At 41.8% G+C, this 12985-nt stretch overlaps 1 protein-coding gene across 1 annotated transcript in view; it reads left to right on the top strand.

The window, feature by feature from the left end:
* Nucleotides 1–12143, top strand: part of shisa9a (shisa family member 9a) — a gene marked incomplete at both ends in the record, with an annotated part of 49748 nt that extends 37605 nt beyond the window's left edge. The window contains one exon of the mRNA XM_080483580.1: nucleotides 11173–12143. Within this exon, the coding sequence (XP_080339706.1) occupies nucleotides 11173–12143 (971 nt within the window). The remainder of the gene's footprint in view (nucleotides 1–11172) is intronic.
* Nucleotides 12144–12985: the final 842 nt, after the last annotated feature.

The raw sequence follows: 12985 nt of genomic DNA, 5'->3' as shown, positions 1-12985 counted from the left end.
ACCCTCAGTAACTTCCCTATAAATATATATATATTTTTTTATTACTTTCTAATCATTACGTCTTTCCACATCTCCGCTGCAGGATGCAAAACCACCGTGTATAGCAAACTTTATTATTTTCAATGTTTGCAGATAATGTACATCCTATAACCTGTTGAAACGTTATACAAAGACACTGAAGTTATTTTCTCAAAGGTCTGGAGAAAGGACATATAAGTAACACATTACTATTTTTGGTAGTAACATGCTATGACTACTTTGAAATCAGTGACACAATAACAACACCTGAAGTTTCTGTGAGAGTTGTTGAGCTGCTGGGCTCTCTTTACAGCATTGCTAATAGTTACTATTTGACCCAACCCCTTTTTAAAATGGGAGCATCTCGTCAGTCCTGGCCTCACGCCATTGTCCTAATGGCAAAAGGAAAGATATCCGACTGTAAGCAACCTTAATATTAGCCTGTCTCCAACATTAACAGCCTCAAATAAAACTGATCTTCCCATTTTAAACCCTATCTGCTGCTCTCTCCATGTTGGTCATTTATCGCACATGTTTTGTGGCTGCTAACATCCAGATTATAGAGTATCGTCCTCCAATTGATGATTCAAGCTGGAATTCCAGACTGACTCGGTCGTTAGATAAACACAAACAATACTGACAGGTCGGCTAATGTATCACAGCAACTTTACAAAACACATTCAAGACAATGAAAAGGAAAAAAGAAAAATGTAAGTGGATGCCTTCATACTTCACAGAGACACAAATACAATGGAAAGCAAGCATAAATTCCAGCAATCTGGCATTTAGATGTGGCAGCTAAAACTGGTGGCACTACAAAAATGGATGTTTTGTTAGACACAAACAACTAATCAAGCTTTTTGACTGCTTAATCCATCTCACTGACCTCAGAGTCACTTTGCAGGTGTAGCTGATTTGAATTTGCCTCACTTTTTTTTTTTACCCATATGTTATTTGTCAGTGGCGCCACTATTTCATAACCCAAACCCGAATTTAAAGTGACACATCCATTTTTCAGCCTGTGTTCGTCAGCTTATTAATGCCAGACAGGTACTCTGTTCCGACTTGAATCAGAATTCAACCCACTCGCTCCAGATATCATCTACAAATACATTTAGATATCTGAATAAACAGTTACAAGATGCCATTTGTCTGCACTTCTGTCCTTCATTAGAAAAACGATTCTGTAGACCTTGTCCTCGAAAACCTTTTTTCTGCCCGTTGCGAGTGGAAATGTGAGGGAATTTTTTTTTTTTTTCTGATAACAAACAGTCATAGACTTCCTGCATTTCAGTGTTTTATGATTCCCACACCACGGTGCTGTTCGAGAGCCTTGACTCATTCGTGACATGTTACAGTTATAGATGATCATGGTTGTTTATTCTGAGCACTGTTCTGTGCCCCTGAAGCAAGGAGAAGTTGTGTAATTACAGTCGCCGTTTATATAACTGCCTGTAAAAGTGAAATCAGAGAAACGGTTGAATAAGTAAGAGTGGACAAGATCATTTTAGTTTGAGTTTTGAGAAAGAGCATCAGTAAATACAGCAATGATTAACACTGTCATCCCGAGTCCTGGAACCTGACAACTGTTTGATGGTGTATTTTTATAATTCACAGAAAAAGGGCCAAATTTAGACATCAGACAATGTCTACATAGTTCCAGTGCAGCTGTAGCTCTGTTTGATTGCAGAAAATTGCTCAGTTTTCCAGAGTACCAACACAAGACATCTTGGTGTCAGTCCCTGCGGATCGAAGAACAAAGAGATTCTTTCACAACTCAACCGTTCGCACCAATATTCAGCGAGGAGAAAAGAAATCCATCATAGGAGAAGCAGACATGCCAATTCCTCCGCTGACAGCAGCTTCAATAGATCAGAGTGCAGCGAAGCCACGAGATGTGCCGCAATTTGAGGAGGAGGGTGCAACCCCACTGCTTCGCAACTGGAGAACCTTATTCTCTGATGTCAGGCTATACTGCTCCTTTTCATCTCACCGCACGTAAACACAACAGATGGAGGCAACACATGCTCTGAGGATTGAGGGTTGGCATTTTGGGAAATGAATGAAATCTGTATCCGAGGGGAAAACAGACGAGGCAGGTTGAGGGATAATAGGTACAAGGATATTCCAGCAAAGTTACCGGAATCGGTAAACTACGGTGGCTGAGAGGTGCAAAACCGCATTACAACATGTGAAACACTTTTAGAAATTGTGAGACGAATTTACGTTTTGGAAAACATTTTTTCATGTCATAAAACAAAATTACAGTACCATAACACCTTAAGAGGTCCCGAAACACATTTACATTTCAGAAAACAAATGAACAAAACGCAAAACACTTTTTACAAGCTGCCGGAAAGGAGGGGCACAAGTTCGGAGATGACCCAGAAGTGATAACCGGAGCGGATAAATCCGACTTGTCCCGTTTTGTGGACATCATATGGACCGATTAACGCGGTTTTGTTGTTCGTGTGGTCGGTCACTACAATGTTTGCTTTGGCAAGGTGGCGTCGCCTTCTTGGACCGATCGCCCGCTCAGCTCAGCCTAATCGGTTTGGCAGGAGCAATGACGTGTCATCGCTTTATAATCAATCATAACTCGCTGAATACTGAACTGATTTTCACCTGGTTTTATTTCCTGCTGGGGCTAAACAATAATACAATGTTCAGATTTGTGACATATGATTGGAAAAACAATACCCACACGCACACACACAAATAGATGTTGGAGAAGCAGAAGCAGATGGCGCACTGCACAGATATTTGAATTAGTTGAAAAATAATATGAATACATTATAAACCCTTATGTAAAATATGAAACAATACACAAGTTATCTATCAGAACAAACTCAACTTATTTCAGGCATATGGCGCTTCACTTGTCTACAATCACATACTTAAACCAATATCCATATATATATATATATATATATTCACCACACAATATACACGCACCTACATATAGAAACACATACACAAACATATCTAAAAAATAAATATGTTTTGCATTCATACACATACATTCAGACAGTGAATGAGGACCCCTTCCTCTCTTGGTTCTGAAGTCCAGATTCCCCCTGTAATCAAAACCCTCCTCTCTATCAGTAAAAAGGTTCCGTATGTTGTGTGGTAGCTGCTTGTTTCTAGCTTTGTGCATTAATTTGGCAGTTTCGACTTCTACCAGATCTGGGAGTTTTAGTTGACCGGAATTAATAAATAAGGCGTCAGTGTGGTCCTGGAAGCCTTATCAATCAGTATGCTAGGTCTTTACTAGAGTGTGCACAACGGTAGGAGTGATCATTTGTAGGTGTTGCCCCAAACTTTCCCACAATAATTCAAAAATGGAAGTATTAATGAACTGTATAGGATAAGTAGTGCTTTAGATATACAGAAATCCTCTAAGCAAAGTACATTTTCAAGTTAAAAACAAGAACTTGGGTAGATAGATGTAACTCTTGGGTACATCTGCTCCTTCTCTTTCAGCATAACAGAGATGTCACAGGCTGGGTATATATCAGGGGTGTCAAACACATTGTAGATTCAGAGGCTACATACAAACCAATCAATGTCATCTTGAGTGGGCCAGACCGGTAAAATAGCGCTGGTGGTTTTACGGGCTGGATTGGAGCCTCTTGTGGGCCGGTTTTAGCCCACGGGCCTTATGTTTGACACTCCTGGTATAGACCTTTTTATCACATGGGGTTTCTCCCTCTTGCTCCTGCAGCATTATATCAAAATCAATTCAAATATGAGCTGCGATGATCTGCTTGCAACCCGAAGGGCCATGTTTTGAAGAAAAGTCAATATTTGGATGCACATCTCCACATTGTGTCTGCAAAGGATTAACTTTTCAATGAGAGGTTGCATAAATTCACTCAAACACCAAATTGAACATTTATTTTCTGGTGAGGCTTCTAAGCAGGATTCACAAATTCCTCAACTTTTTCAATGTGCTCGTGAAAATAACATCGTAGAACAAAAAAAAAATAAAAAAATGCTGAATGTATTTGGGTTGTCTGGGAGTTTGCCTCCGAGTGAAATGAAGCATTTGGGAGCATTTTAGATTTAACAACTGAATAATTTAATAAAGGCAGAACTTTGGAAGATGAAATGTTATCACCCAGAGACCGACGTTGGAGAAGCACAGCGCTGCTGCTTTAACAGACAAGACCACCAACACACAGTGCAGCACTCTGCGTTCGGAGTGTGTTCGGACGAAGAAAACACATAAATTGTTTTACTGTAGAAAATTAGACAATGATGTAGGTCAGTAAATTTGACTTTATTACATTTCTGCCCGTATGTAATTTGCTTTTCAAATAAAAAAGAGCTGCATGCGCCTAACTGCTAATTTAGCTGATAAAGCCTTAAAATAATTTGTTGTATCTCTTAGCTGGAGTCGTGTTGAATTGTGAACCAATTCTGAATTGAAGCAAGACAGTGAGAATCTTAATCGAATTCAGTCCCAACAGATCAATCCCTGAAACGGTTTTAGGAGAGGGGTGACGACTGAGATGTGTTTCTTTCACTCACAATCGTAGTCGACTCTGCCTCACAGAATTACCCCAGCATTTCTCACATACCTTATAATCATTACATCACTCCAATGAAACAACGTCATATAAACACAATACATGAAGCAACCGAAAGCACCAACAAATGTACTCTCTTGTCTCTCTTGTCTGGTGATCTAAGATATTTCACCCTCTCGTGAAAAAGAAAAGTGCAGGAATTGGAGTGCTTCTGCCTACTTTTCAAAGATAATTTCAATTTTTTATATTTTTTGGTTCTTCAATAAAACTCAGAGACTCATGCTTTAAAATACAAAATGCCCCATATATGGGCACTAAGTGTCTCTACTTTTTGACATTGTCTTTTAATTTTCTTAAAAGTATTAAGAGTATTTATTTTTTTATGACAGGTACACAATCTTGTCTTGACGGCAACACGAGTATAAGGAAACCAAACTGGCCCCTTGTCATTAATTAGCAATCTGATGAAGATCAAATTCGTTTCTCCAACAAACATAACTAAATCAGACTCAGCTGCATTAAATCCATCGATCATCGGCTGAACCCTTCTAAGGTTGAATACTTTTGGAAGCAACACACAGGGACCAGAGGCTTCTGACTGGATATTAAACACATCAAGATGCTGTCATTGCTGCCACAAGGTTTGCAACAAAGCATTAGTTAATGCTGATTAACAAATGTTAATTACATTTTTTTTTAATTCAAGTAAACAAAACTGTATTTTCTGGCAACCTTGGACATTTCATTCTGATTCTGACTAAACAGCATTGATTTATTTATTTGCGATGATACGCAAATATATTCTAAATACTCTCCTCAAAAATGTTCCAAAGTCAAGGATTTTGAACAGAATTACCTACGCAACTATAAAATGTATTAGACTGAACGTTTACTGCAATATATTATTTTTCCAAGGCAGAATTAGGTTTCCTTCAGCTGTTTTTTTTTTTTTTTATAGTACTGACACAGTCTGAAGGCAGTGATTGCCTGTGGCCGTAGACGTCTGGCTGTGCTTCGTTCTTAAGCCGAAGTAAACGTTCCTGATTTCAAGTTAATGGGATAAAATGTCGAAATGTCAATGTCATTCATGATGAAGAAAATGTGTACAATCAGGTTAGAACTATTTTTTCACGGATGAAAATGAACCAGGCAGCAGTATAAGAACTGAATGTGGCTGTATGCCACTCTTCATCCCTTCCGTCTCTTCATCTCTGCTTTTTTCTTGAATCTCAAATGTGACTAGTCTTACTTTCACCTCTCTCTGGAGCCCGACCTCCCGTTTGCTTTCCTAACCTTAACTGTCCATGCTGGTTCCTCCCTCTCAGCTTCTCTCCCTTATCCCCTTCATTTCCTCTCACCTTTTCCCTCCCACCTCTTCCCATTTCCCATTTTCTCTTTCTCCCTCCTTCAAAACTGCCACCTTTATCAACCGCCTTCTGCTGTCTCTCCCTGGATTTTCCTTCCTTTACCTCTTCCTTTCTCCTCCGTCCCAAACTCCCTCTCCTCTCACCACAATCCATCACGCTTCATATCGCTCCTTAAAGAATCATTGAGCTGCTAATCTCATTCCCCCCTTATAGAGGCTCACATCTGATTCCATTTCTGTAATTGAAGGGAGGTCTCCCCCCTTGGGCTTCCGCTTGATTGACGGAGTTCCATTCCACAAGTGGTATTCAAAGAGGAACCTATGAAAATGATTGGAAAGCTGTCCAGAGATACAGGACAGAGCAGTCGGGGATTCCAGGAGGCAAACAGCAGATTACCAAGCCAAACTATAAAAATGTCACATGTGAACTGTTGAAAATGTATGTGTGGAGAAACACGTCGATAGAAGTTAAGACAGAGAAAATGGACAGAGAAAAAAAGACAACAGATGACAGTAGATGTTCTTGCTCAATGTTGACCACATCAGAAGGTGAACTTAAGCAACAGAACGATGGCAGTTTCCTTGACAAACCCCAAACTTCCCCATTTCTTTAATTGCCTCGGCCACTTGCCCAATGGTCTACCATCCAGCTGATGAGCCACATTTCTGTCAATCAATACCCATCTCCTCTGGTCCCTTGGTGTATGGGTATAAGGTCACAATCGAATTCTAACAACAACCCAGGCAAAAGCCAGCTAATAACGGTCCCTGGATAGAGGCCCGTAACTCAGCTCAGAGCAGGACGCCGTCTTCTGCAAGTACAAATGACCAATTACGGTCGACGTCTCATCCACAAATGCTCTGCTCAGTCCGACAACTGCCATAAACCCCAAGGAGAAGGTCCCGTCTTACTATGGCTGTGAGTAGTTTCACTTACAACAAATGACCGTCAAAGTAAAACCTTAGTGATTTGACTTGCTCAGTTTCATTTATTCAAATAGTTTAAGTTTCAATAACTCTGGTCTTTTATTCCTCTACATCACTGGTACACTGTATACACCTGTATATAAGAACAAAGTAAATAGCATAAACAATGTTTTTTAGGGATGTACAGATACCGATACCAGTTTTGAGTATCAGGTCCAATATTGCTCGGGGTACTCGTACTTGTAAAAGATCTCCGAGACAACCCAGCGAGCATATCATTTGCGTGTGTAGGATTAATTAGACTCAATGGCATTTGATAAGTACTCGTATCAGTACTCGGTATGGGCAAATAGCTAAAGGTTAGCACTTATACATTTACTCATCCTTTAAAAAGTACCACTGTATCTCTACATTTTTTCTTTTCCTATTCAAAGTTAATTTACATAACTAGTGTCTGAGTTATATTTTGAGTCCTAATTGTTCTTCGTTTGTTGAAACAAATTTTATTTGTGCCGAATTTCCATAACATAAACGATTAATATGCATAAAAATAAATGACTTTACAGAGTTGGAACGCACAAACTGTGGAGTTAGGTTTGATCCCCTCTCAATGTTGTAGATTACAACCAATTAAATTAACCTATCGTTGCTGCAAAACTCAAAGAGCCACTGACAGTCAGTTATTGTTTAACGTGAAGTAAAGATATTTTAATGAATTGGTCAATTGTAAATGAATTGTAACTTTTTAGAGTCTTCATCATGCAGTAGGTCAAAGACAGTGAAGCTCTTTGGTTATTGATGTAGTGTAAGATAACTAAAACCGATGAAGGGAACACTTTATTACCAGTGATATCAGTTGTCCGTGACAGAGTTGAAATTTCCTTCACATTCAGCATCAATTTCCACAACACTGAAGGCTTCAACAGGCTCCCTCATGGTCTCATATCCCAAAACTTGCAGTTATGGACAAATTACAAACAAAATAAATAAGAAATAAACCCAAATATTCATTATATTGGAAATGTTAAGTGAAGAATCAGCCTTAAAAAAGCGTTTTCTCAGTTTTCAGTCCTTCTCTATGTTATAAAACTGGTTGCTAGGTGACTGGTACACTGATTTGTTGTGAGGATGGGGCCGATGAAAACCGAAAAAGAAATAACGTGGGTTTTCTACAGGCACTTCAGCTTCCACCCACAATCCAAAGACACTTACATTTGGTTAATTGATGGCTGTAAATTGTCCTGTCCTTGAACTGTCGATGGACTGGCTGCCTTGTGCCCTATGCAGGAGGGATGCAGTTCAGTGTCCCTGTAATCCTTGTTCGAATAAAGCCAGTGTAGAAGTTGGATGTTAGATGGATTTTAGGAAGAAAATGTTTAGCTTGTGAGAGGATTACCAGGTTTGTCAAGATTTTACTAAAATAAAGAAAAAAGTCCAATTCTATACTGACAGTAAAATATGCATCTTCTCATGATATGCTGTATATGAGGCCTTTTTGGGATACTGTGCCTGACAATATGAAATTGAATGAGACTTCACTCATCAGTGGCTGAAATATTTCAATTAAAACCAAAGTGGAAAATTGATTCCCAATAACCGTGGCTATAAGTATGAGCTGTTAGAAGACATAAAAAGCCCATGGAGTTTGTCTGTGTGTCTCCAGTGGCCTTGTTTTAGTGCTACAATCACCAGTGGAAACTTAGCTGACCTGCAACTGAGAGCTCACACGCAGCACCAACATTGATTATCTTCGTCTGAGACCGTCTTTGAATAGTTTTTGCCTAAAAGAGAGAGAAAACCGGAGAGGGAAAACATCTTCCACACAACATTCACTACATAAAGCCTTCCACATGAGATGAAGACTAATGGATATTTTGGTTCATAAATACAACAAAAAAAAACTTAGCAATGCATTAGGTTTTTGAATTTGGGGAAAAAAAATCTTGTTAAAAGTAAAATGCTTGAAAGACTAATGAGTATAAAGCCCTTTACTGCCTTGACAGCAGATTACCCATCTGAGTAAAAGGGAGATTGAGGAGGCTCCTAAGTGAAGTGGAGAAATTGCCCTCTGCAGCTGAGACCACCATTCAATCTCAACATGATTAGACCTTTGCTTCATATTGTTTGCCTCCACTCTTTAGTGGTAACGTTTGTCCACCTCTGCTGTCACTGTCTAGCAAAGTTCAGAAAAAGTAATCCAGAAAACAAAGCTGAGTGATATTCAGGTGTCACGCTATTAAAGGTTTCGTGTTATTGGTACTGAGAGACTTTTAAGAAGCAACGCTCAGGTTTTTATTTTTTTTGCTTATGCATAATGTGTTAGTCTCAGCGGGATGCTGGATTTCTCAGGCAGAGGCATGCCGAGCCCACACCGCATGTACAGCAGTGTTTTCCTTTTCCACTCACGTACCCTGCTGGATGTGCGCACCGTCGAGCTGACTACCCCCAGATTGATTCACCTGTCGCCTGAGCAAGTTTGATCCCCAGGGGCGGTCTAGCGGCAGCTCGGCGGGAGAGAAGCAGCCCCCTTCCACCCCAACCCCACACTCATCCTCACACACAAACACCCCTCCTCCCTCGCCTTCTTGCTGCTATCCTTTCACGGGTCCGCTGGCTCATTTCTCTCCTCCATCTGTGGAGCGATAAACGAGATTTATAGTTACAGTGGCAAAGCAAACTCGCAGAGTGTTAACTTTATCTTCAAGGACGTGGAGGCAACAAGAGGCTAAAGAGTAATGAATCGGCTGCGAATGCCAATCCAGCGGGGGGAAAAAAGGGCCACATTTTGTGGTGATAAGGGAGGCTGTAGCCCTGTGACACTGACTGACAGAGGGAGAAATATATGTGGGGCATTAGAGTTGAATGCTCGAGGCTGAAGAGACACACATACACACACGGGGAAGCAGAGATAAAAAAAGATGCTTGAAAAAAGATTTACATTGGTGTCTGTTGGGCAAGCTTCCTTTATACGTGTATATATTCATTTGTACCCTTCATACTCTACTTGCCATTTGTCACAACCGAGGGTATAACTGAGTACATTACCTCATTATGTGGGATCAATGCAACACAAATGCATTATGACCACTTGTTGTACTTACATTGTGAAGGTAACATAATATGTTCTGATAAGAATTCAATCCATTTGTGCACAGCACAAAGCTTTGGCACTTATCTTGAGCTCATCTCTCAAGAGCCAGCACAACTGCAGGACGACTTGGAGCATTTATCAACTAAAAGAGGAATGTCCTGAGCAAATAGCAGCTCATGGTATCATGCGCAAGTTGAACATTGTTGCACAAAACGGAAACTGGGTCCATATCTTTAGAGCTTTTTTTTGTTTAGTTTTTTTTAAACGTACACCAATTCTCTGTATCTTCACAATGTGACATACTTTCATCTGTCTTCAACACTCATCTTGCTAAAGTTTGAGAAGCGTACGCTTGAGCCTAACCCAGCTGACAGTGGTTAAAGGGCAGGGCATGAACAGGTCATCAGTCCGTCACGTTCAACACCAAACCACAATCCAATCACACACTGTCAATATATTTTGGGATTTTGAGAAGAAGCCAGAGTAGCTCAAGAAAATCAGGCAGAAAAAAAACAAAAAAACAACAGTGTGTATGAGCCAGGAACCTTTATAAGGAAACAAGCTTTAAAAAACACATTGTTATAAATGTAGGGAATTGCTAATTGTCTTCAATTAGTCTCTAGACCAAATCATAGAGGTCTCCAGAAAATATTCTCTTCATTATGTAGAAAAAGAAGCCCCTTGTTGGAAAATGACCACCAACTTGTCACTTTTTTCCCTGATATTCATCTTTTATATTTTATTCCGAACACCCCTCTCACCCCCCACACAGAAGTGAAATGTTTTCCTGGCTTTTTCAGGGAGATAGAGGAGACATTTTTTGTTTTACTTTTGATTTCACTCCCCCGGTGGCAGCCCAGGCCTCCACATGCAGGCGTGAACAGCAGCCCTGAGACCTTGCTTGGTCAGTTAGGAGGCTGACTAACAAAGTGAAAATATGAGGAATTTCTTATACGACCTTTTCAGATTGTGGGAGTGAAAAGGGACGGGATGTTGTATACGCTCAATCCAAAATTCTGGCTGCGTGTGCTCACTCCCATGTGCATGTCTCGGTTTGCAGCTGATCTGCAAACTGCTGAACGTCTTATTTTGAATCACACTCTGTAACAGCTTTTCTCTCTATTTTGCAGCCAAAGTGGAGAAAGCAAATACAGATTTAAACATTCAACTGAAAATGTTAATAGTGCTTCTTACAATCATTTACGTTTCTTTTTTTTCTGTCTTTTTCCTTCTGTCAGCTGCCAAGTACAATGGTGAACTCTACAACAAGCATCGACTGATGGTGGAGCTGCCAACAAAAGGTGGCCTTCCTCTCCAGCCCATGGGCAACTCCAGACCCTCCATGGGGAACATGTCATCCATGACCCCTCCAATGACCACCAACCCGATGAATACAAACCCTCGGACCTCCAATTCAATGAACCATTCCCAGATGACTTCAATGACCCCAATGACATCCATGACACCCATGACCTCTTTGACGCCCATGACCTCTCTGACGGCCATGACCTCGCACACCCCGATGACCTCGCATACCCCGATGACCTCGCATACCCCGATGACCTCGCATACCCTGATGACCTCGCATACCCCGATGACCTCGCATACCCCGATGACTTCCATGACTCCTATGACCTCCTTGGGTCCACTGACTCCAGAGCCGGTGGCCACTTACATCACTGAGATGCCCACCATCTCCTCAGTGTCGACCCTCCCAACAGAACGCCACCTAAGCGGTGGGGGAGGAGGGGGACTCAAGCCAAATGGCCAGAAACCCAAAGGCGGCCATGGTCATGCTGCCTACAGCTCTCACAGCTCATACAGTCACATTCACAGCCACAGTAGCAAGCCGCCAGGACTTGGGGGTACCTCCCTGGCACACATGGCAGGGACCATGCCAGGTGGCACATCCCTGGGCATTTCGAGGGCCACTGGGACGGCTTTTGGCCCAAACTCGGCTACAATGGGCCGCCCATTGGCATACAGTTCCAACACAATTGCGGCCAGCCATGGAATGGGGCTTGGTCTGAAGAGCTGGGATGGGACTGAGACGGTGGGAAGGAGGAAGACTTACGGGCACAAGAGGCCCCAGTGTACCATACTGGAGCCCAATCAGCTCCATGGCTCCAGAGGACACAGCCACAGCCAACACTTCCTCCCCACACAGCCCTACTTTGTGACCAACAGCAAGACAGAGGTGACTGTGTGAGAGGAAGAATGGGAGACAAAAAAGAGGGGAAAGGATGCATAGGGAGTGGTGGCACATGTGGATATGCCAACTCCTGGGGTGTTCAAAGCTGCATATTTACATGTGTGTTTATGTGAGGCATCTGAGGCGCATTGGTAAACTGTGTCTGAGTGGTCCTCGTTTTCGCAGAGTTCACCAATCAAATCACTCAACAGACCTTTGTTGTCAAGAGGATGGTGGCTGGGTGGATGGAACCTGTAATCGTATTTAGAGCCCATAGAACAGGGATGTCTGGACACCTGTGCTTATGTTGGTGTTGTCTCACAGTTAATATCAACTCTGGAATGACAATATCTGAGTATTACAGTGCAACAACACACCGATGTTGAAGTGGGATACTGCCGGATATAGGAAGAATTGGCTTTGCAAACCAACCCGAGAAGCAATATAAGGGATCACTTAAAGCGTCGAAGCACCGTGGGAAAAGAGAAGTAGAGCAAGTTTACCCATCTTCCTCTTAACAAGAGGTGTGCTCATCTGCCCAAAAGAACGCATGGAATAGTTTGAAAAAAACTGTTTTTGCTCCTGATTCACATCCAAATCTCATGAGGGCTTTGAAGCAGACACACATGAGAAGCCACAGTGCTTTGGACTGCAAACACACAGGGTTTTGTACCGTGGCTATTCAGAAGCGCCTTCATAAGCTCTGCTGCTGAAGGTCGCCCTTTTCCACAAGGCTCCAGCACAGAGAATGGAGGCTGACGCACCGGCATTGTTCTGTTCTGATCTCGTCTGTGTGGTGACAGCTGGCCCAGAGGAGGGAGAAGAAGGCAGAGAGGCTGCAGCGAGTGGTGGCTCACCTG

The sequence above is a fragment of the Lipophrys pholis genome (assembly GCF_963383615.2).
Source record: "Lipophrys pholis genome assembly, chromosome: 1".
NCBI lineage: Eukaryota > Metazoa > Chordata > Actinopteri > Blenniiformes > Blenniidae > Lipophrys > Lipophrys pholis.
Note: the sequence above shows the minus strand (reverse complement) of the source record. Positions and strands in the feature narration are given on the sequence as shown.